Genomic DNA, 21,353 nt, shown 5'->3' on the forward strand with positions numbered 1-21,353 from the left:
GGCAGCCTGAAGAAGCGCAAGGAAGAGAATTGCCAAAGTTGACCAAAATCCAACCCCAAAAAAACTGAAGAGCAAGACGAGCAAACTCAACAAGAAGACTGCCAAATATTTGAGAGAGAGAGAGAGAAAAGGATGAAGGTGGGAACAATTAAGGAGAATGAGCAGAAGTGGAGGAGGTGAAGAAAAAAGGATGAGAAAGTGTCCGGGCCTCACCGTCGGTTTGTACTCTGCGCGTTGCGATGCAATAATCTTGGATCCATTTGTTATTGAAAAGACCGAAACTCGATCGACTGGAAATCCGCGAGAATGGATCAAAAACAAGGCGCAGCGCGCGCAAGAAACGGCAACAATGCAACCTACTGGCCAACGAATAAAGTCTCATTTGAATTATTTTATTACTTATACTATTTAAAGTTTTAAATGTGAGAATTCCGAGTTGACCGTTCCGTTAGAAACCTGCCTCGGGACTACGGCTGAAAACTAACGTTTATGTTAAATCCGGGACATTCATTGTTTATTCTTGTGTTGATTATTGTGCCCCCGCTCCCAAAAAAAACAACAACAACTCGGGCGTGGTCTTCGGAGCGTGACGTGTGCTTTATAAGTCACGTGACATGACCGGGCTCTTAACTTCCTGAATCTCATCACTCCTTTTCCACTCCAAAGTGTGAAGAAAATAAAGTTTAAGAAAGAACATAAAATAGGAGTGTCAATATGGGTAGAATCCAGTGTGGGAGTCATCTATGTGGCAACGCTTTGCAACAACGTTTAAAAAAAGCAACGAAAAGGAGACATTTGAGCGCTCGCGAGCGCCCTACGGAAGCCGGTTGCTTGGGCAATTAGCCGCGGTTGCTAAAGAGGTAGCTTCAAGTGACCGTTGTCACGCGTCCTGTGAGTCTCTTTGTCCAAGGAGGTCTCTTCGTGTGTGTTTTTCCCTCCCTCTCGTTATGGCCAAAGTGCTCTCCGTGGATACTTTGAGGAAACCCGTCGGTTTGATCCATTCGAGGTGGTTATGTTGGGCGCCGAGCAAGCGAAACTACGGCAGCCAAGACGAGACGTCGCCGTCGGAGTATTTGCACAGAAGCCTTGTGCCCACGATGCACTATCAGAAGAGTTTACCAAGGTGAGAACGTTTTCACTTTTCCTCCCCACAAGGTGACACGTTCAACGCTTTCGTTGAGTGGAGGTGAAAGTGCACATTGGAAATCACCCAGTCGCCGCTAGAGGGCGGTGGCCGATGAGCCGATCATTTGAATGAATACCATTAAAACGGGCAGGAGAGGGGCTCTCGAGGACCGGACTCGCGCAGCCCAGGTCTAAATGTTACCTTGAAACCGACCTGCTTTTGCCTGGTGCAGGTTGCCGGTTCCTAAACTGGAGGACACCATCAGGAGGTACTTGGCCGCTCAACGGCCTCTTCTGGACGACCGACAATACAGGTGGGATCAAATGAAAAAGGTCACGAGCGTGGACAGTTTGGGTGAAAATCCAAATGAAAAAAACATCGTCTTTGTTTTCCTAAAGCGACACGGAGAAGGTGGCCCAGGACTTCCTGGCCGGTGAAGGCAAGAGGCTCCAGGAGGAGTTGCTGGCTCAGGACAGAAAAAACAAGCACACCAGCTACATCTCAGGTGATGGATTGAGAGGAATCGACTCCAGTGGTGGAAAAGTGTGGCCCTGCCGCACCACTTAACGGATGAGAGTGAGGATTGATTGATGAGAAGTTGACGATCAAAATAACGGGCAAATTGTCCAAGTCATCAGCACTTCAGCCTCATAACGGGAAATATTCTCCGATTTGTGTTGCCCAAAGTGGCTGGGGGGAGGAAAGCCTGGGTGTGTTTTTTTTTTTTTTTTTGTAGAGCCACCTGCCCCCCGCCCGCTGGCCCTCACCCGCGCACGCCGGTGTGTGTTTCAGGCCCGTGGTTCGACATGTACCTGTCGGCGCGCGATCCGGTGGTGTTGAACTTCAACCCCTTCATGTCGTTCAACGACGACCCCGAGCGCGAGTACAACCAGCAGCTGGTGCGCGCCGGCAACATGGTGTGCTCGGCCGTGCGCTTCATGAAAACGCTGCGCGCCGGGCTGCTGGAGCCCGAGGTCTTCCATCTGGACCCGGCGCGCAGCGACACGGACGCCTTCAAGAAGCTGATCCGCTGGGCGCCCTCCCGCCTCGCCTGGTACGGCGCCTACATGGTCAACGCCTACCCGCTGGATATGTCGCAGTATTTCCGCCTCTTCAACTCCACGCGCCTGCCGCGGCCGGGCCGGGACCGGCTCTTCACCGACCCCGCGGCGCGCCACCTGCTGGTCATGAGGAAGGGCAACATGTATGTCTTTGACGTGCTGGACCGCCACGGCGACATGCTGCCCCCGGCCCAGATACGCGACAACTTGAGGTACGCCCGCTCTCCAAAGCGCCGCGATGGCAGCTGTCTCGCTTGTCCTCAAAGTCCATCGCGCTCTCTCTTGCGCACCTTTCTCGTCCCCCCCCCCGCAGCTACATTCTGTCCGACGCGACCCCGCCGCCCGACTTCCCGCTGGGGGCCCTGACGACGGAGAACCGCGACGTGTGGGCGGGGCTGAGGGACAAGCTGGTCGCCGGGGGCAACGGCGAGGCCCTGACGGCGGTGGACAGCGCCCTCTTCTGCCTGTGCCTGGACGACGTGGCGCTCGGCGACGCCGTGGCCGCGTCGCACAACATGCTGCACGGCGACGGCGTCAACCGCTGGTAGGCGCGCCAGTAGGCTCCCGATCCTCATTCCCGAGTTGAACAGCGACTTTTTCCTTTTTCCTCCCGAACTTGAGCTAAATATCAGGCAGCTGCGCAAAGCGCACGGACGGCTTTGAACGAGTTCCGACACAACGCGGTTCAACGCGCCGGGCGGACTTTCGGCTGGCGTACTCGCGAGTGCGCCTTCACGAGCGCTGAAGCGCGTTTGGTTTTCTTCCCCCGCAGGTTTGACAAGTCGTTCAGCATCATCGTGGCCCAAGACGGCCACGCCGCCATCAACTTTGAGCACTCGTGGGGCGACGGCGTGGCCGTGCTGCGCTTCCTGAACGAAATCTACAAGGACACCACCAGCAAGCCGCTGGTGCACCCCGGCTGCGCTACCAGCGCCCCATCGGCGTCCCAGGTGCGGCGGCTGAGCTTCAAGCTGGACGATGAGCTGCGGGCCGGCATCGAGCGGGCCAAAGCCGGATTTGACGCCGCCGTGTCGCAGCTCACCATCGGCGCCATGCAGTTTACAGGTAACGCCCCCTTTTAATTAGGAACCAAATATTATCCGTTCATTTGCTCAGTTTGGGTCCTGCCGCGGGCCTCCGAAAAACGGAGGCTGGGCTGCAAAGGGCCCCCGGGCTGTAGCTTGAACACGGGTAATAGCAGTCGCGTGCCGATGTCAGTACTTCCTCACCTGAAACAGGTTTGACTATTGCGCAGAAGTGCAAACAGAACAAAGTGCCACGAGGATCCGCCCAAATCCAAGCAAAAAATGTCGGCAGCACGACAATCCCGCACACAAGTGGACCGACGCGCTGGTTTTCGCGGATGGGCTGCAATGACGCGAGTTTTCCCTTTAGGTGGCGGTAAGGAGCGTCTGAAGAAGTCCAAGCTGAGCCCGGACGCGGTGGCGCAGCTGGCCTTCCAGATGGCCTTCCTGCGGCAGTACGGCCAGACGGTGGCCACGTACGAGTCGTGCAGCACGGCCGCCTTCAGGCACGGCCGCACGGAAACCATCCGCCCCGCCAGCGCCTTCACCAAGCGCTGCGCGCGCGCCTTCGTCGACGAGCCCGCCGGACACTCCGCCGACGGGCTGCTGGACATGTTGCGCCAGTGCTCCGCCTACCACGGGCAGCTGACCAAGGAGGCCGCCATGGGTGAGGTTGACCCCCCCCCCGGCTTTGCAAATTCACTGGCGCGCCGCTCCGTGAACGTCGGGATGGTCTTTGGGTGTCCCCGCCTTGACCCCCTCCCCGTTTGTTTTTCAGGTCAGGGCTTCGACCGGCACCTGTTCGCCCTGCGCAACCTGTCGGCGTCGGCCGGGCGTCGGCCGCACGAGCTTTACGCCGACCCCGCCTACGCCGCCATCAACCACAACATCCTGTCCACCAGCACGCTGTCCAGCCCGGCCGTGGGGCTGGGCGGCTTTGCCCCCGTGGTGCCCGACGGCCTGGGCGTGGGCTACGGCGTCCACGACGACTGGATCGGCTGCAACGTCAGCGGCTACCCGGCTCGCGACGTCTCGCGCTTCTTGCGCTGCGTGGAGCGATCCCTCCGGGACATCTTTGCCGTCCTGGACGGGAAGGCGCTCGCGTGACGCCGCCGCCCTTCCTTCCTTCCTTCCTTTTCGAGCTGGCAAACGTAACGGGGTAAGTGGAAATCATGTGATCGTATGTCCGGCCACCTTGCCACCACGGCAACGAATCATGCCACCCGACCTGGGCGAATAAAATGTAACCATTGATTTGTATAAAAGACTGACGGGCAAAATAAAAAATGAATGTTCTATTGATTATGGAGGATTATTGGGGCCGCTGTGAGCAGAAAAAAGACAACAAAAGACTCCTTGAAGTGTGTCGTTTCAAATTGAATGAGACGGAGATATTTCACCCTCAAAAATTTGAGTCTTTTAAGAGGAGACTTGGGAGGGACAAAGGCTCGCTTAAGATTTTCTGGTAAAAAGCCCTTCATGTGGTCAATTTGAGATTCATCATTTTTTCAAAGTCTTATTGTCAAGGTAAATGGCTCATTGTATTGTAAAAACAAATTGTTCTTTTTCAAGACGAGTCGGTTGTTTTCGATTAGTCGTATCCAAGAGAAATCTCAGTGTAATTGTACATTAGATGTACAAGGGGGGTGGTGTATATTTGACAAAGTTGTTTCTTTCTGAGGGGAAAAAAGTCTTGCACAAGTGGTCACGTCACAAGAGCGAAGACGGCATGCGAGCACAACAGTTTGTTGGCTGCGTAATGTCGAGCTAATCGCTTTCCCATGCGGTCAAGTCACTGAAGCACTGCTCTACTCACATCTCGTATCTCAAAGCTTTATTTAAAACGTAGACAAAAAAAGAAGCAAATGTACAAATGCGTGGCGACAGCCCAAGAGCGACTGCATCTAGATGGGCTTGATCTTGAAGTGAAGTCCGATCAGACTGAACACCAAACACTTGAGGTCCTGCACCAGGTAATAAAATACACGCAGACCTTCGGGATCCCTAAAAAAACAACAAAGGAATTGCATTCAAAGTCGGTCGCATTTGAAACGATCCAACGGGCGGCGCCGTCCTCTCCTCACTTGGACTGGTTGACGTCAATCAAAGAGCCGATTTTGGAGGTTGTGAAGGAAATGTGCTCGTCGCCGATCACGATTTCCAGTTCCTTCAGAAACGCAAAGCAAAACGTCCAGCACATAAACGCCCCAAAAAGGCCGTCGGGATTCGGAGTAAATGCCCTCCTCCTCCTCCTCCTCGCAAAAATCCAATCAAAGGCAGCCCACCTGTCTTCCGACTCGGTCGGGAGGCGGCCACAGCGCGTCGTCCTCTTTGGTGATCTCGCTGTCGTCGATGATCCTCTTGAGCTCCTCCATGACGCTCTTGTGGACGTACGCCTGGCAGGCGGGCCCGACAAACAACAACTCGCACGTCACCGGCGCTCGCCGACACAAAGGTTGCGCCCGCATCTGAACTCCACGACGTTAGCATAGTTACCTCCTTTCGGATCATGACGTCATTCTTGTAGTTGCTGTTATTGGCGTAGCGCAGCTTACCTGGGGGCATTTCGGACAAAAGAAATGTTGACTTTCTACACAACGATTTTGACCGACCTGGAGCAGACTGCCCGTTTCCTAAGCCCGCAAAACCAAACGACTGCGACGTACTGTCGGATTCCCATCTCGAAAGCCTCACGCGCCATCATTCTGATGTCACGACATCAGCGCCAATCACGAGGCGGGACGTGTTTGCGCCGTTGCTTCTCGGGAACTATTTCGTTGCAATGAGAGCTGTTGTAGCGTAATCACCCGGCATTCATTTTTATGCGACGAGGGTGAGGCTCAATGAAATAAAAATGATCATTTCAAAAAAAATCCACCATCAAATTAGGCTGAAACAATTCATGCTTTGTACATTTTGAAATCTTGGCACTTTCAGCCTCTCAACAGTAAACGGTGACCACTTTCTGGGGTTGATGATCGTTGTGTTGAATCAAAGGAGGACATCTGCATCCAGCTTCACTTTGGAAAACACTGGTCAAGATTTTTGCAGATGATCTGAAGGCCGTTCAAAAAAGCGAACCGAGAACTTATCGATTTAGATTACTGTATTGTATTTTCTGCACGGCCCATTAGAAATGACGTCCTGATTTGAAATAAAAACTAATTTCGTCCGATTCATCAATGAGCTGAGGGGTAGAAAAAAAGAATGCCCTTTCCCCCTGTAAATCACAAAGCATTTGGGACATTTTCAGCTGAATGTTAGTTATGCGAACATTTCGGACTTGCCTGTCTTTGACCTTCAAACATTATATTGAAGTTATCTTGTTTTGCGAGTAAATGAATCACATTCGCTCCGCATTCATACCGTCTCCAAAAATCTTCGCTCTAACCTGGGAAAACAACCTCATTTTGCTCAGTAAACATAGATGTCCGCTTTTGACTATGAACGTCAGTCAAAAACGGAAAAAGGATGCGAATGAACGAATGAATGGACGGACGGTGGTTGCCGCTCCACTTCCCGTACTCGGCTCCCTTCCGTCAGCACAAGGCCACATGGCGATCGCACCGTTTCATTTCAAGGTTCAAAAGTGGCCCACTTTCACTCGTTTCACGAACACTCCGCGTAAAGTTCGAACACGACAACCCCAAGTTTAAAAAAAAATCTTTCAAGGGTTTGCCGCTTGCTTGCACCGGCTGAGGCCTAGCCTAGCCGAACCTAGCCTAGCCTAGCCTAGCCATCGCGGGCTGGAAGGAAGCCTGGCAAATCAACTTACCATCGGGTCTGAATTCAAACTCCAAGAACTCGTGTCCAAATTTGCCTTTGTGGCCAACATAATACCTCAAGTAGAAGTCACTCGTCGACATTTAAACAGCGTAAGATGTTGTCTCTTTTTTCTTTCTCTTTCTTTCTTGTTTTTGAGGAAAACTCGCGCCTAAGCGAGCTAGCGAGCAGTCGCAGATTGGAACGTCGTCTGCGCATGCGTAGAATGACGGCCGTCACCTCGCCTTTGGTGCGGCAGGCAGTGCTGCGCGGCAATATAACGCCATATACTTGGGTTATCAGTGTTATAATGCTTATGCAAACTCTTTGAATATGAACCTACGTGTATTTTTGAAACATTTAAAACCCAGACTTCCGGGAAAAAAATCCGCTTGAAGAAAAAATATCGGAAGAATTTATTCAGTGAGTCGCGCATTGGTGACGTCATCAGAATACGCCTGGAAGCGCCTGGCGATCGCGTGTTTTTGTGTTGGCCGGTTTGAAGTTTCCCCGCATGGCGAATTCCTTCTCGCAGGAGCTCGAAGACCTCCTCAACCCTCTCCCCAAGTTCACCGATCCCGAAGACGACCATGACGAGGCCACCAAAGCCCGGGTTGTCGACACTTTCGCCGGCGACGATGATGCTACGGCGGACGCCGATGACGGCGTCGGCGCCCTGCGGCGGAGTAATGCCATCATGCTTGCCGAAAGCGACCGAAGGTACCTGGGGAAGGCCGTCAGCAGACAGAAGCTCTTCTTAATGGACACGGAGCAGGACTATGATGATGATGATGAAGATGACGATGAAGATGACGATGATGACGACGTCTGCCATGATCAAGATGACCAAGGTAATCCCACGGATCAAGGGATCAAATTAGCTATGCTATGAATCACTCTTTTTTTTAATACCTCTGAATTTGCACTTGATCTAAGATGAGGAAGACGAGGAGGAGGAGAAGGAAGATGGCCCCGACGAAGAACTCGAGGAAGGCGATGACGTCGACGAGGGGTCGGATCCAGACCTCTCCTTTCCCGCCGGCGTGGACCTGCGCAAGCTGACGGAAGGCCCCGGCGCGATCGAGGGCGATGAAGGCGAGACGGAGGACGACGAAGACGAGGGGGCCGCCATCTCCACCTTCTCCAAGGCGAAGGTGGACGAGGAGGTGGAGAAGGGCCGGGCGGTTCGCAGCCAGCTGGCGGTGTGGGAGCGGCTCCTGGAGGCCCGCATCAAGATGCAGAAGGCGCTGGCGAGCGCCAACCGGCTGCCTCGGCCCCACGTCCTCCCTCACTTCCGCGCCAGGGGCGACGCCCAGCTGGCGGGCGCCACGAAGAATGCGCGCAAGGCCTTGAAAGCTCTTCAGAGGTCCCTACTGGACCTTCACGATGGGCTCATCCAGCAGAGCTCCGCACCGGTCCTTGTGGGGCTGGATGAGGAAGACGACGACGACGACCACAAAGGTAAGTCAGACATTCACATGATCCTTTCCTCGTCTGTTCGACTTTTCCGGTCATGGAATTTTGACAAAGTTTACTCTCGCTGAATATCTGGACCGCTGTCTCCTCACGAGGGTCGCGGGCGTCTTCGGGCAGTAGACCCTCGACTGCTTGTCAGCCAACCGTCGGCGCTCACGCTCGCGCCTGGGGACAATCTTTTGGACTGTTCCGTTCACCATTCGCCAACGTGCTCACGTGCTGACACCCACGTCACTCACCGGGCCAAATGAAAAAATAATACCCGCACGTGAATCTTTTGTACTGGTACTGCGCAAGAAGAATGTCCGTAAGGACTTGGATAATACACGCATACAATAACCTCGGCCCATATAGGAAGTCTTTCCAAGACGATGAGAAAGATGATCAAGATGGGGGGGAGCCTCGCAAAGCTTTACGTTGTGTATCTATCATTCAAAAAAAGAAACCTAGCGGTACTCGCTCCGTTGCAGATTTTTGTCTACCGCCATGTTTCTGAAACTCACCTCGTCACCCAACATCAACCATGGCCTTCTCCTTCTCTCTTCATGTCTCGGTCTTTGAAGAGGGGAAAGCGCCCAAGCGCAAACTGGACATGGCCGACTACCCCGAGATGGCATCCAAGCGCTTTGCCGCCTTCCGGCCGTTTTGCGACGCCACGCTGCAGAAGTGGCACGACAAGACGCGTCTGAGCTCGGGCAAGAGCGGCGGCAGCGGCAACTTCGGAGCGTTCGAGCGCAACATTGTGACCCAGGTGGCGCAGATTCTGATGGACAGGGAGCGGCTGGTGCGGCGCACGCAGACCAGGCGCTCCGAGTACCGGGTCCTCGGAACCAGCGAAGAGCAGGAGCTCGCCTGCGCCGACGCTGAAAACCGATCGGAGGAGACGCGCGAGACGGATCATTCGGACCGGCCGGGTAGGTTTTTGTTGAGTTTTCATTCTGAACTCGGCTCAGGTGTATTTCTCGAGCACTTTCAAACAAAATTCAGACGACAAAGAAGCCGACCGATGACAGTCGAACGCGCAGAAATAGTCCAACTCAAGCTCAAGTCTCACGCCGAGTCCAAAGCCAAAGATTAAAAACGAGGAGCTTTAAAGACGGGCAGCGGGCAACTAATGAAGATGACGTGAACCTTGCGGCTTTCCGCAGCGGCCCCCGCAGGCAAGCCGGCAAACGACGCGGACGAGGACGTCTTTGACGACGACGACTTTTACCACCAGCTGCTGCGCGAGCTCATCGAGCGGAAGACGGGCGGCGCCGACGTCAACCGGCAGGTGGCGGCGGGGCGCCAGTGGCTGCAGATCCAGAAGCTACGCAGCAAGCTCAAGAAGAAGGTGGACACCAAGGCCAGCAAAGGTCGCAAGGTCAGGTTCGACGTGCACGCCAAGCTGCTCAACTTCATGGCGCCCGTCCTGCACGACCACGACGACCTGCCGCACGATGCCCGCACCGAACTCTACAGGGGGCTCTTTGGACTCCGCCCACCCGCCGTGTCATCGGCCAGCGCCCAGTAACATTTGCGCCGAGCAACGGCTCGTTTTCATGCAACGTTGCCTTGAAACCGTTAAGACTGGACCCTACGAGAGGCGAGCATGGCGTGTGGCGACGTACCGTCAAGTACAACGTATATGAGACTGCGGGTTCTATACTATTAAATATCCTCCGGCAGAGGTGTCCCGACTCGTTTTTGTCAACGGTGAAACCGCATCCACCTTGTAAATTTCCCCAGTGTGGGACGAATAAAGGATATCTTATCTTATCTTTTATCGTCCCAGTCAGAGCGCTTGCTTGTACACAACAAATTGATAGATGACTGGTTTTGAAATCACTCAAGTCAACAATTTGTTCAAGTGACTAAACAATGTCATAAGACGATTGATTATTTATCACACGTGGCGTTTCGGTGCAGATTTGAGCAAGGATCATGGAAGCTAACTAGCATGACTTGCTTTTGCGGGCCACCTAAAATGATGTGGCGGGCCAGATGTGGCCCCGGGCCTTTGATTTGACACACGTGCCAGCTGATGCGCTGTTCCGCACGTATTGGTGGCGTGGGGCCAGCCGCAAAGCTGCCCATTTGCCGTCATAAAAACGGATGTTTCAATGTCTTCATCTGAACGGTTGTTGTGGTCCAAATGTAATTGGCTCCTTCAAAGTTCCTGGGAACGTCTTCATGAATTTCCTTTGCTTTTGGGGACCTTTAGACGCCGAACACGCCGTTCCTTCTTTCGAGAAGAATTGTGGGATTTGAAATTCCGTTGGGTCCATTCACCAAGAGACATCATCGCGACAACAGATGGCGGGGTCGCTCGGATAAGCTTCTCGTCCAGCGCGGCGCAGTGGACTCCAACTACTTCCGGTTCAAGTGGCACCCCCGCTGAGCCGGAAGTAGTAGATCCTCGCCGCCGCTCCGGTCCTCCGTGGCACGCGCGAGTCTTCGCCGCCTGCCCTTCGGCGTTGGTGACGCTCGTCAAAATGAGTACGATGTTCGCGGACACCATCCTGATCGTCTTCATCTCCGTGTGCACGGCGCTGCTAGCCGAAGGTGAGCCAACAAAATCCCAAGTGCGATCGAGTACCGCTCGGGACTGTGTTGCTTTTTCGAGGTGGCCGTACTGCGAACGCGAACGCTGTCGCGATGTGGGCAGGTGAGGCGATTATCATCAACGCGAGTCCTAAACGAGCTGGAAAGTGGCGATAGCCGACTAGAGTTAGCATCGAAATCGCTAATCCGCGGCGACCCGATTTCGAGAAGAACAAATCCGAGTCTACAAATGGTCATTCTCACAATAGGCGCGTCACGAGAAGCCACGCAGGTCCCGGAGCGCAAATATGTGTGTGTATATGATGGGGGGGGGGGGGGGGCGCAGAGGATGTAAATTCGGGTCCGAGCTCAAGGTCGGGGTTTTGAGATGAAGAAGAATCTCATGGGCATTCAAGAGTGTCATTGTTTCATGTTTGAGTCTCAAGACTGTTAGAAGACAAATTCGGGCTTTGAGATCGGCCAGGACTTTTGAGTGTGGCTTTCAGGAAAGCTTTTCGGCTTTGCTGCCGGTTTCAAAATGGGCTGCGGGGTCCAACGTGTGTTTTCAAACAATCTTTCAAATGCGGGGGTTTTCAACATTGGCTTGAAAGCGGGTTTCAATCCGGGAGGGGGCTCGTTTGCCCTTCTATTTTGGGCCTTTTCACTTCACGCACTTGCTGAAGTGCGTCGACGCCGTCTGTTCCGTCGTACCTTCCTGCCATGCTTTTGAAAATGTTGTCAGACGCTGCCTTGTGATTGGACAGGAATCACGTGGGTGCTGGTGTACCGCACGGACAAGTACAAGCGGCTCAAGGCGGAGGTGGAAAAGCAAAGCAAGAAACGTACGCCCCGCGACAAAAGATCAGCGCAATCGGCGTTTTGTGGTTTGTTCTGGTTTGTGTTTTTGGCCGACCTTGTCATCGGTGTGTCTTTGCCGTAGTGGAGAAGCAAAAGGAAACCATCACAGAATCCGCAGGACGTCAGCAGAAGAAGAAGATCGGTACGTTTTGCTTTGTGTGTTTTTTTCTGCCGCGATGAGGACAATTCATGACGAGCGGCCGGTGCGATGATGTTTTGCAGAAAGACAAGAGGAGAAGCTCAAGAACAACAACAGAGACTTGTCCATGGTGGGAGACGTGGGCCGGCACCGTCGGCGCCGCCGCTCTCGCCGTCACCGTGTGTCCAATGAGACCTTGCGCTCTTTTCTTTGCAGGTGCGCATGAAGTCCATGTTTGCCATCGGCTTCTGTTTCACCGCTTTGATGGGCATGTTCAACTCCATGTAAGCATCCGACTCTCCGCAGCTGAAGTGTGTCGACCGCGCGCCGTGCATCACTCATGCATGACGACAATGAATGCCCCCCCCTCCCCTTGCAGTTTTGACGGCCGCGTGGTGGCCAAGCTGCCCTTCGTGCCGCTGTCCTACATCCAGGGCTTGTCGCACCGCAACCTGCTGGGCGAAGACTACACCGACTGCTCCTTCATCTTCCTCTACATTCTCTGCACCATGTCCATCCGACAGGTATCCGTCCGTCCGTCCGTCCGACACATGTGCCGACCTTGACGCAAGAGTGCCGCCGTGCGGCCATTTTGAACATGAACTCGGCGCACTCAAGAGTTGCACCTCTATTTTTAAAAATATAAAGGTCAATGAAAATGGTGGTGGATTTGGGGGTGGGGGGGGGGGCTGGAACAAATGAAAGCCCGTTTCAAGTCGCAATTTCCCAAGGAAGCTTTTTTTCTTTCTTTCTACTTGTTTTTTTTCAATCAGACTTTTTATTCGGTTTCCTAAATGAAAAATGTTTTGCGGTTTTTTTTTCTTATCAGTTTTCCTTTGGGTTTTTTTGTTTGTTTTTGTCAACTCCGATAACCTTGCATGCGGGCTGATGTTGCGCTGGCGATCTTGTGCGCAGAACATCCAGAAGATGTTGGGCCTGGCTCCCTCCAGGGCGGCCACTAAGCAGGCGGGGGGCTTCCTGGGGCCCCCGCCCCAAGCCGCCAAGTTCTCCTGAATGCCTCCGAAGGTCACGACAACACCGTTGGCCCGCAAAAGACGGTTGAAATGCTTGTTTGGGTGTTTTGAAATGTTCTGTTTACTCAAATAAAAGTTCCCAGTCACAAGAGAGAGCAATGAAACAAATCATATTCAAAACGAATTACGGTTTTATTTGGACTGTTTCAATTTGGTCATGGGCGGGGGAGGGACAAAAGAAAAAGTTTTTTTTCATATTTGGTGTCTCAGGACAAGCACATTTCCTCTGCACGTTTTAGTCTTTTGTCTGTGGATGATTTAAAATTGGATGGGTGAGACGTAACACGTCGTCCAATCACGACTCGCCACGTAGAAGTGAAGAATTCCAACACAAACCAGCGTCTTTGTGGACAAACTCATACTGGAGTAGCAAAGCGATCCAGTTCAACGATTCGTCGTCGATTTTTTTTTGAGAGGCGGGGCTTGAGGGGGCGTGACTTTGTGGGCGTCGGCGGCTAAATAAGGCCGCTCTAGCTTTAGCTTTCACTTGTTGGCCTAGCGTCCGTCTGTCCAGCGATCCCGCCTTCAGTCGCAGTCAACAAGCTCCCAACGGTGCTTCTTCCCGAACCGCAACATGGCCCATTCCAGTCTGTTCGCCATGGGCGCCGCCTCCACCGGCAGTCTGCTGCTCAGCGACAACCTCAACTTCTGGGACGGCGAACGAGTGGCGCCTCGAGCTGGGGCGACCGCCGAGCCCGTCTACGAGCCCGCTACGGGTTCGTGGGCTACGCCGACACACACACACACACATATATATATAGGCGCGCGCGCGCGAACAGCTCTTGTGTTGCGACATATACGTCCGTCGCCATATTGTAGACACCGCCGAGAGCGTAGACGCGTACGTCGTCGTCTCCGCCAGATTGGATGTGGCTTCGTGGCAACATGGGTGAACGTGCTTGTGTTAGGAATCGTTCACTCAGTCCTTCAATAAAACTTCTCACGTGTAGCTCTATATTTTGCTTGACTTTGGCGCGAACTATATATGTAGTTTATAGAAACTCAAGTTATTTGGGGGCTGTCATCCAGCGACAGCAATCCAGTCTTCTGCGCTGGAGTGACCAAGAAGTAGGGAATGAGCGAATGGTTGTGAAGGCAATAAAATGCGTTTGCAGTCGTTATCTTAGTCCCGGTTCCCTTATCGCTGACTAGAGCTAGTTGGCTTTTTAGTTATCAAGTCCACTATATAAAAACCTTTGTTACGGTGTTGTGACTCGGGAGCCTAGTGGACTCTAGTGGCAGTAGAGAACGGGCTCCAACACAATGAGCTCAAATCGGGGGGGGGGGGGGGGGGGGGGGGGGGGTCAAAACGACACCGGTTTTAGTTGAGGATTGGGTCATAAAAGAGATCCAAATGGTTTTAGGGAATGAGTGGATAATTCCTTACGCAGCCGCGTTGGAGCATAACGTTTCTTTGACGCTTTCGACACGGTGGGAATGCGGACGTGTGATTCGGCACTCGAGGCGGCGTCCGTTTCTGTGTCTGTTGGGATCAAGGTTCATGAAGTTGTTGCACTTCATGAACCTTGCCGCCTTCCCTCAAATGCCTTTTGTTGCCGCTGACCTCCAAACGATTGAAGAATGAGCTGATTGTGCACTCTTTGCTCCGCGCGTAGGCCGCGTGCTGTGTCAGTTGACCCCGTGCGGCTCCGATGAGGTGGACTCGGCCATCAAGAGCGCTCGCGGCGCCTACGCCCAGTGGAGCAAGATGGCGGGCATGGAGCGGGCGCGCGTCATGCTGGAGGCCGCTCGCATCATCAGAGTGAGACGCCGGCGGCCGCGCTCCTCGAAGAAGCAGTGACCTTACTCGGAGCACGATTTCAAACAATAAGCCCCTTTCCTTTCCGCGCGAGCAAGCGACGCTTTCCACCCTCCTTTCAAGCAGGATCTGAAACGAAACGGACTTGAATTGACCTTTATGTTCAGGAGCGGCGGGAGAAGATCGCCAAGTTGGAGGTGATCAACAACGGGAAGTCCATCACCGAAGCTCTGGCGGACATCGACGGCAGCTGTCAGTGTATCGAGTTCTACGCCGGACTGGCCTCCACCATGGCAGGTGGGTCTGCGAGGCCCGCGCGGGACGACAATCGGATGAATTGTCAAGCGCGCCTTTCGGTCACGACGGGGAACGGCTCGCGGGATTTAGTCGTTGCGCAATCTGACCAAAGTGGCGTTTGTGGCTCCGCCCAGGTCAGCACATCCAGCTTCCCGGCGGCGCTTTTGCGTACACCCGCCGGGAGCCCCTGGGCGTGTGCGTGGGCATCGGCGCCTGGAACTACCCCTTCCAGATCGCCGTGGCCAAGTCTGCTCCCGCGTTGGCTTGCGGTCAGTCGCCGAACGTTTGGCCCCGCTCGAGAGAGGGCGCCGCGTGACCTTTGGCCTCCTGGGGCAGGCAACGCCATGGTGTTCAAGCCGTCCCCCATGACGCCCGTCACCGCCGTGGTCCTGGCCGAGATCTACCAGGAGGCCGGAGCGCCCCGAGGACTCTTCTGCGTGGTGCAAGGGGGCGCCCAGACCGGAACCTTGCTGTGCCAGCACCCCGACGTGGCCAAGGTGTCCTTTACGGGCAGCGTGCCCACCGGCAAGAAGGTAACGCCGCCCCCGACGGGAAGGCCGAGAGTTTGCGGCCGGGCTCGCCCAGTCCTGCGGTCTTTCAGGTGATGGAGACGTCGGCCCGGGGCGTCAAGCCGGTGACGCTGGAGCTGGGCGGCAAGTCGCCCCTGATCATCTTCAACGATTGCGAGCTGGACAACGCCGTCAAGGGGGCCCTCATGGCCAACTTCCTCACTCAAGGGCAGGTGAGCGCCAAGGCAGGCTGGCCGGCCCCCGTAAAACCTTTACGGCAACGGCTGTCCGAGCTCCTCGCTGTCCTTCTGGCTTCCGCTACCCTAGTGAGGAGGGAGCGGTTCGGAAGATGAATGAATGGTTGCCGTCCGTCGCTCTATTTTTGCTTCAACTTCTGGCTGAAGTTGCGCCCGCTGTTTTTGGTGGACTTCTAGTTCGGGGTGCTTGATCTTTGTGGTTCCACTTTAGGCTCTTGTTCTACTTTGCTCTCAACTTGCCGCTCTATTCGTCGAGCTGCAACGCTTGTTCTGGTCGTTTTACGAGGCCGCTTTTTAGTCGTCGTCGGCTTTGGCTTTTGGGCTTGCGGTCGCGCTCCTTTTCAAAGTTGCCGTCGTCACGGTGGGACTTTGGCGGCCGCAGGTGTGCTGCAACGGGACCAGGGTGTTTGTGCAGAGGGACATCATGACGCAATTCCTGGAGAAGGTGGTGAGCAGGACCAAGGCCATCGCGGTGGGGGACCCCCTACTGGATCGCACCCGCATGGGAGCGCTCATCAGCAAGCCGCAGCTGGAGAAGGTCCTGGCTTACGTCAAGCAGGCCGAGGAACAAGTGAGGAGCGAGTAGTCGGAGCCCGCCGCGCTCGGGCTGGCGCTGACGTTTGCCGGCGGTGTTGTCGCAGGGAGCCACGGTGCTCTGCGGAGGCAAACCTCTCGTGCCCGCCGACCCCAAACTCAAGGAAGGATACTTCATGTCGCCCTGCATACTCGGTGAGCTTCGAGCTGGGCGGCCCGTCGAGGCTTGGCGCTGCGCTCGCGGGTTTCTTGACCCGGTCCTCTGCGTTTGCCGTCGCGCGTCTCCTTACGGCGCTTCGCCCGCCTCTGCCGCAGACAACTGCAGGGACGACATGACGTGCGTGAAAGAGGAGATCTTCGGACCCGTCATGTCGGTGCTGCCGTTCGACACGGAGGAGGAGGTTCTGCGGCGGGCCAACGACACCACCTACGGACTGGCCTCCGGGGTCTTCACCAGGTGACGGCCGAGCGTCGCGGCTCCAGGCTGGCGGGGGCTCTCGCCGCCCGCAAACGTTCTCCTCCTTCGTCCCTCAGAGACATCTCGCGAGCTCACCGGGTGGCCGAGAAGCTGGAGGCGGGAACGTGCTACATCAACAATTACAACATCAGCTCCGTGGAGCTGCCCTTCGGAGGGTACAAGATGTCAGGTGGGCCCCGACGCAAAAGCGCCGCACCGGGAAAAGCCTCGGCGGGACGCGGTTGCGACGTTGATTTTCGTCGTGAACTCATTGACCCGAATGTTATTTCATTTCGTACTTTGTTCTTCCTTGCTTCCGTTGCTTTCAATGCAAACGCCGCAACAGTCTTTCCGCCAAGCGGTTCTTCTTTTTTTGTTTTTGTTTGAGGCAGGTTTCGGGCGCGAGAACGGTCAGGTGACCATCGAGTACTATTCGCAGCTGAAGACGGTGGTGGTGGAAATGGGCGACGTGGAGAGTCTCTTCTGAGTCCGCACGGGCCCGCCGAGCTTCACTTTTCACAATTCAGCTCAATAAAGCCGTCACCGCACCTTGTCCTTTATTTTCCCTCCTCCAGCCGCCCGTTTTATCTTCTGTGGCGTGTCCTCGCTTGGGGGCGAGCTGGACTTTGGACCCGGGTGATTTTGAACGAGACGGATCCACTCGACCGTATTTGCAGTGGAGCAAAAATAAAACGAATAACAAACGCGGTGTGAACGGCAGTCAAATGACACTCAAGTCCCATGCTGACTGAAAAGACAATTGAAAAGCAGTTTTAGCGCAAGGCTTAAAGATGGACGGCGAGGAAGGTTTTGGGACGCGGAGGTCACCCCGCAGAGACGAAGCGGCCGCGTCCACTCGGAGTCCCCGGTGCAATTTGACATGGCTTTCCTTTGAAAGAGCCACGGTTGGCCCAACTCGGCACCAGGGACAGATGGTCTTTGGTTCAAACGGGAAGTTGACGATCCAGATCCGCACTCCATTCCAGAAGGTGGCGCTAATGGGGCGCCATTGAAGACAAGAAGAAGAAGGCCGGAAGAAAAAAAAAAAAAACAAAACCTTTCGGCTTGACGATGCAGGTGAGTGGACGCAGATGGAATAGCAACTTTTGTCCACGTTTGAGCTTTTCAAGATGCGACTTCAGGTTCGGTTTGTGAGTCTTTGTGTTGGGGGGTTTGCTCCCGGAGACTCTGCGACCGTTCGTTGGCTGTTGGGGCGGTGAGCGTTAGCCGCTAAGGCTAAGGCATCCGTGGCCGGACGATCAAGCCGCCAGAAAGTCGGGCGCTTACTAAAATGGAAAACTGGACCAGGGGCGCAGAGTTGCATTTCGTCAAATACTGCAGTTTTTTCGACGCCAAGTAGCACCCGAAAACACACAAACAGTCCCGCCGAGAAGTGCAACGCACTAAAAAGTCAAGTCGGCTTGATTGTCGAATGTGCTCGATGTGCAACATACGGCACAGATGACATTTCTTTCCTCTCATCAAAAAGAAATTGTCAACAAAATAATAAGCAATACAAAGTCAAATGCAGCTGAAGAGCAAGAGTTCATGAAATAATCGCCATCTTGAGCTCTCAGTGAAGGCAGATTGACTAGCTTGTTGTTATTTAGTTTTGTCAAATGAAGACTTTCGGTCAGACAAGAGAACGGTCTCGGTTTTGTGCCAATTTTCCAGTGAACCGAAGCATCAATTTATATCGCTTCCATTTTGTTTTGAATCCAATTCATTGATGAGCAAACATATCGTTGAAGAAATGAATGGATGATTGGAATAATCATCATTTCACGGTAACGTTTGTGGTTTGGTTGCAGCAGCGCGAAGAGAAGCACCTGGAGGCCTCGCTGGAGTCGCTCATCACGCAAGTGGCGCACGTGAAGAACGCCCTGCACTCCTTCATCTTCAAGCTGGAGAACGAGTACGAGCGACTCACGTGGTGAGAAAGCTACTTGGGCCACTCGAGAGCAGCCAGAAAGCAAACCTCTCCTTGCCCGCGGGCAAGGAGAGCCACGGCGGCACGATGACCAATCGGGACAAAAGCCCGAGAGTAGTCACTTCGGCCACCGCCGCTTTTGCCAGCACTGAGCTGGCTCGCGCCTGTGCCCGCTTGTGCGCCTCCTCAGGCCGTCGGTGCTGGACAACTTTGCGCTGCTGTCGGGTCAGCTGAACACCATCAACAAGCTGCTGAAGAACGAGAAGACGCCGTCGTTCCGGAACCAGCTCATCATCCCGCTGCTGCTCTCTCAAGACCGCGACGACGACTTGGCGGTGAGACGGCCGCAAATTTGCTCCATCGAGTCATCGGGAACCGGCCAATGATGCTGAATCGCCGCCTTGGGAATCGTTGGCTCAAAATCCCACCGCGTCAGCATTTGTCGTGGTGGGCCACAACCCCCCCCCAAAAAAAAGCCTATTTTTGGTTGTCGTTGTGCTCAGAAAGTGACGGAGCAGCGCGTGCCGGTCTTCAGCCACGAGATCGTCCCCGATTACCTGCGCACCAAACCCGACCCCGAAGTGGAGGAGCAGGAGAAGCTGCTCAGCATCGAGGCCGCGCGCGTGGGGCCCGAAGTGGCGCAGGTGGGGGCGCCGACGCTTTTCATGCCCTGCTACCGAGTTGCCCAACCCATCCTCCCGTCTTCCTTCCTTGATACTCTTCCCCCCCCCACCCCACTGCTGACAGGCCTTTCTCTTTTCCTCGCTCCTTCTTTCCTTCCATTCTTCCGTGACGCTTTGATTTCCTCCCCCCGACCTTGCAGAAACAAATCCAGACTCTGAACAAGTTGTGTTCCAACCTGCTGGAGAAACTCAGCAACCCGAGAGACGAGCGAGACGCTGAAAGCGCGGGTGAGTGTCCTCGTCGGCGACCGTTCCTTTTCCCCGCCGCCAGCCGTTACCTCATCAATGAGCCATCGGTAAAGAAGGAAGAAGGCGCGAGGGAAAAGGAAAGGGGGGTGTGGCAGAAATCAGGGAGGAGGGTGGAACCGAGGAAAGCGAGTGGGCTTTCGATGCCGTCGTTGCCACCCCCGCCCCCTCCCCCTTTTTTTTTCCTTGCGGTGACTGGTCGCTCTTGTTTTTTTTTTTTTCTTTCTCGCCCTTCAGCCCTGCGCCAGAACAAATGTTGGTTCAACCCAGCCGACACCAGCGCGCTGGTGGGGGCGGTGGCCTTCGGCAAGGGCCTTTCCAAGTGCCGCCCCCCCGGCGGCTCTGCGGCGGCGGGGCACGCGGGCCCGCCGGGAGCCCTGATGCCCGGCGGGCCCCCCACCTTGCAGCAGGTCACCATGGGGGCCGCCGGCCAGCAGGGGGCCCTGGGAGGACCCCCCCAGCAGCAAGGACAGCCAGGTGGGACCTCACTTCCTGATGCCATCGGGCAAGGACAAGGCTTTGCGGGAACAACACCTTTCGGCTTCGGCTAGGAAGGGGTTTTCATTTTTTTTTCTTGTTTCCCAAAATGTCCCGTTTGCTTTCAGGCAAGATGCCAGGCATCAAAACCAACATCAAGTCGGCGTCGGCCTCCATGCATCCTTACAGATGAGACCCTGCCCCCCTTGGCCCGAGGGCTCCATTAAATGAGGGGGAAAAGAAGTCGCCTTGTTGTTGTCCTTCAACAGCCTCCCTGTGATGTCACTCAATTAGCTCATCACCCGACTCCGCCCACAAATGCCGTGACAGACCATGCGCATCCTGGGGCCCGATGATGAACCAATCGGGAGTCGGCTTGAGCAGGGGGTCCGGCTCGGTAAATAGGCTGAGGCTATCGAAGAGCGGGAAGCTTTCAAGGTGTGGATTAGGTTTAGGGAGTGGAGCTCGGGGTTCCAATGATTTTTGTACAGCCACAAATATGAATATGTCACAGAAAACCTTTTTCCTCTGCATTTTTCACAAAATCACAACTTTTTACACCGACGTCCTTTTTGATTTTGCTCAACGTCCATCCATCCATTTTCTGAGCCGCTTCATCCTCATCCTAACAAGGGTCGCGGGGGCGCTTTGGCCGATTTGTTGATTGAGCAGCTGTCTCAAGGAGGTCGGCTGTGCTCAGTGAAAATCAACTGGAAAAAAAAAACTTTGGCCGTCATAATAGCCACAGTCAAATTGGGATCAAAAAAGGGGGCGTGGTAGTTTCCCCACACAGGCTCAGGCAGCTTTGAAAAGTCCCCCCTCGTCCGGCAAGAAGTCAAATTGTATCTTCCCCGGCCGGTCAAGGACGCCTCGAACTGATGTCCGAAAACGTTTGATTCACGGAACACATTTCAAACCATAATCAACATTACAATAAAACAAGACATAAGCAAAAAAGAAATGCATACTGCGCGCACCTTGTTAAACCAAAAGTAGATCATCGAAAATAAAGTCCTTTCGACATGAAAGTAAAATTCGGCATGTTTTGCAAAACAGAAAGGGTGATTTCAAAAAGGAATTCATGTGGTGAAATCCTGAAACGGCAAAAAAAAAAGTGGAACAACGGCGCCACCTTGTGGCACTTGACGTCAGTCACGGAGCGGCGCCGCACGCCGATGGCAAAGGCGAACGGTGTCCCCG

The 21,353-nt window shown here is 54.4% G+C and overlaps 6 protein-coding genes across 8 annotated transcripts; 5 read left to right on the top strand and 1 right to left on the bottom strand.

Moving 5' to 3' along the window:
• The first annotated feature begins 632 nt into the window (after window positions 1-632).
• On the top strand, window positions 633-4,502 carry cpt2 (carnitine palmitoyltransferase 2). Its single transcript, XM_052074333.1, has 8 exons — window positions 633-1,123; window positions 1,359-1,439; window positions 1,525-1,631; window positions 1,919-2,399; window positions 2,501-2,731; window positions 2,960-3,252; window positions 3,583-3,879; window positions 3,991-4,502. Exons 1-8 carry the CDS (start codon window positions 744-746, stop codon window positions 4,317-4,319), a joined length of 2,199 nt encoding a protein of 732 aa, XP_051930293.1. The 5' UTR covers window positions 633-743; the 3' UTR covers window positions 4,320-4,502.
• Window positions 4,503-5,033: 531 nt separating this feature from the next.
• magoh (mago homolog, exon junction complex subunit) lies at window positions 5,034-7,215 on the bottom strand. Its single transcript, XM_052074341.1, has 5 exons — window positions 6,988-7,215; window positions 5,709-5,767; window positions 5,498-5,608; window positions 5,297-5,379; window positions 5,034-5,216 (listed from the first exon to the last, which is right to left on the bottom strand). Exons 1-5 carry the CDS (start codon window positions 7,076-7,078, stop codon window positions 5,117-5,119), a joined length of 444 nt encoding a protein of 147 aa, XP_051930301.1. The 5' UTR covers window positions 7,079-7,215; the 3' UTR covers window positions 5,034-5,116.
• Window positions 7,216-7,401: 186 nt separating this feature from the next.
• Window positions 7,402-10,117, top strand: aatf (apoptosis antagonizing transcription factor). The gene is made up of 4 exons (XM_052074335.1): window positions 7,402-7,825; window positions 7,911-8,435; window positions 9,014-9,364; window positions 9,599-10,117. Exons 1-4 carry the CDS (start codon window positions 7,489-7,491, stop codon window positions 9,961-9,963), a joined length of 1,578 nt encoding a protein of 525 aa, XP_051930295.1. The 5' UTR covers window positions 7,402-7,488; the 3' UTR covers window positions 9,964-10,117.
• Window positions 10,118-10,848: 731 nt separating this feature from the next.
• On the top strand, window positions 10,849-13,011 carry tmco1 (transmembrane and coiled-coil domains 1). 2 transcript variants are annotated; one of them, XM_052074193.1, is made up of 7 exons: window positions 10,849-10,994; window positions 11,738-11,815; window positions 11,914-11,973; window positions 12,054-12,100; window positions 12,187-12,254; window positions 12,350-12,494; window positions 12,886-13,011. In XM_052074193.1, exons 1-7 carry the CDS (start codon window positions 10,925-10,927, stop codon window positions 12,982-12,984), a joined length of 567 nt encoding a protein of 188 aa, XP_051930153.1. In that variant the 5' UTR covers window positions 10,849-10,924; the 3' UTR covers window positions 12,985-13,011. The 2 variants fall into 2 exon arrangements, with proteins under 2 accessions (XP_051930153.1, XP_051930154.1); XM_052074194.1 differs by lacking the exon at window positions 11,738-11,815.
• A 343-nt stretch (window positions 13,012-13,354) lies between these two features.
• On the top strand, window positions 13,355-17,377 carry aldh9a1a.1 (aldehyde dehydrogenase 9 family, member A1a, tandem duplicate 1). Its single transcript, XM_052074180.1, has 11 exons — window positions 13,355-13,720; window positions 14,621-14,766; window positions 14,931-15,060; window positions 15,195-15,329; window positions 15,397-15,593; window positions 15,662-15,802; window positions 16,209-16,397; window positions 16,468-16,555; window positions 16,676-16,817; window positions 16,895-17,007; window positions 17,210-17,377. The coding sequence occupies exons 1-11, from the start codon at window positions 13,579-13,581 to the stop codon at window positions 17,302-17,304; spliced, it is 1,518 nt and encodes a 505-aa protein (XP_051930140.1). The 5' UTR covers window positions 13,355-13,578; the 3' UTR covers window positions 17,305-17,377.
• A 360-nt stretch (window positions 17,378-17,737) lies between these two features.
• Window positions 17,738-20,396, top strand: med8 (mediator complex subunit 8). 2 transcript variants are annotated; one of them, XM_052074189.1, is made up of 7 exons: window positions 17,738-17,894; window positions 18,629-18,750; window positions 18,938-19,082; window positions 19,251-19,391; window positions 19,571-19,658; window positions 19,914-20,153; window positions 20,282-20,396. In XM_052074189.1, the coding sequence occupies exons 1-7, from the start codon at window positions 17,889-17,891 to the stop codon at window positions 20,344-20,346; spliced, it is 807 nt and encodes a 268-aa protein (XP_051930149.1). In that variant the 5' UTR covers window positions 17,738-17,888; the 3' UTR covers window positions 20,347-20,396. The 2 variants fall into 2 exon arrangements, with proteins under 2 accessions (XP_051930149.1, XP_051930150.1); XM_052074190.1 differs by having other exon boundaries at window positions 17,782-17,894; window positions 18,632-18,750.
• Window positions 20,397-21,353: the final 957 nt, after the last annotated feature.

The sequence above is a fragment of the Hippocampus zosterae genome, chromosome 8 (genome assembly GCF_025434085.1).
Source record: "Hippocampus zosterae strain Florida chromosome 8, ASM2543408v3, whole genome shotgun sequence".
NCBI lineage: Eukaryota > Metazoa > Chordata > Actinopteri > Syngnathiformes > Syngnathidae > Hippocampus > Hippocampus zosterae.

Bases quoted from the DNA above. Each gene is read 5' to 3' on its own strand.
- med8 (XM_052074189.1), top strand. The intron at 19,392-19,570 runs GTGGGGGCGCCG...CCGACCTTGCAG, and splicing joins TGGGGCCCGAAGTGGCGCAG to AAACAAATCCAGACTCTGAA. The intron at 19,659-19,913 runs GTGAGTGTCCTC...CTCGCCCTTCAG, and splicing joins GCGAGACGCTGAAAGCGCGG to CCCTGCGCCAGAACAAATGT.
- magoh (XM_052074341.1), bottom strand. From the start codon at position 7,078: ATGTCGACGAGTGACTTCTACTTGAGGTATTATGTTGGCCACAAAGGC. The intron at 5,768-6,987 runs GTAAGTTGATTT...AAATGCCCCCAG, and splicing joins GTTTGAATTCAGACCCGATG to GTAAGCTGCGCTACGCCAAT. The intron at 5,609-5,708 runs GTAACTATGCTA...CCCGCCTGCCAG, and splicing joins ACGTCATGATCCGAAAGGAG to GCGTACGTCCACAAGAGCGT.
- tmco1 (XM_052074193.1), top strand. From the start codon at position 10,925: ATGAGTACGATGTTCGCGGACACCATCCTGATCGTCTTCATCTCCGTG. The intron at 11,816-11,913 runs GTACGCCCCGCG...TCTTTGCCGTAG, and splicing joins GGAAAAGCAAAGCAAGAAAC to TGGAGAAGCAAAAGGAAACC. The intron at 12,495-12,885 runs GTATCCGTCCGT...TCTTGTGCGCAG, and splicing joins GCACCATGTCCATCCGACAG to AACATCCAGAAGATGTTGGG.
- cpt2 (XM_052074333.1), top strand. From the start codon at position 744: ATGTGGCAACGCTTTGCAACAACGTTTAAAAAAAGCAACGAAAAGGAG. The intron at 1,440-1,524 runs GTGGGATCAAAT...GTTTTCCTAAAG, and splicing joins CTGGACGACCGACAATACAG to CGACACGGAGAAGGTGGCCC. The intron at 3,880-3,990 runs GTGAGGTTGACC...TTTGTTTTTCAG, and splicing joins GACCAAGGAGGCCGCCATGG to GTCAGGGCTTCGACCGGCAC.
- aatf (XM_052074335.1), top strand. From the start codon at position 7,489: ATGGCGAATTCCTTCTCGCAGGAGCTCGAAGACCTCCTCAACCCTCTC. The intron at 7,826-7,910 runs GTAATCCCACGG...ACTTGATCTAAG, and splicing joins CCATGATCAAGATGACCAAG to ATGAGGAAGACGAGGAGGAG. The intron at 8,436-9,013 runs GTAAGTCAGACA...CGGTCTTTGAAG, and splicing joins CGACGACGACGACCACAAAG to AGGGGAAAGCGCCCAAGCGC.
- aldh9a1a.1 (XM_052074180.1), top strand. From the start codon at position 13,579: ATGGCCCATTCCAGTCTGTTCGCCATGGGCGCCGCCTCCACCGGCAGT. The intron at 15,803-16,208 runs GTGAGCGCCAAG...TGGCGGCCGCAG, and splicing joins ACTTCCTCACTCAAGGGCAG to GTGTGCTGCAACGGGACCAG. The intron at 17,008-17,209 runs GTGGGCCCCGAC...TGTTTGAGGCAG, and splicing joins CGGAGGGTACAAGATGTCAG to GTTTCGGGCGCGAGAACGGT.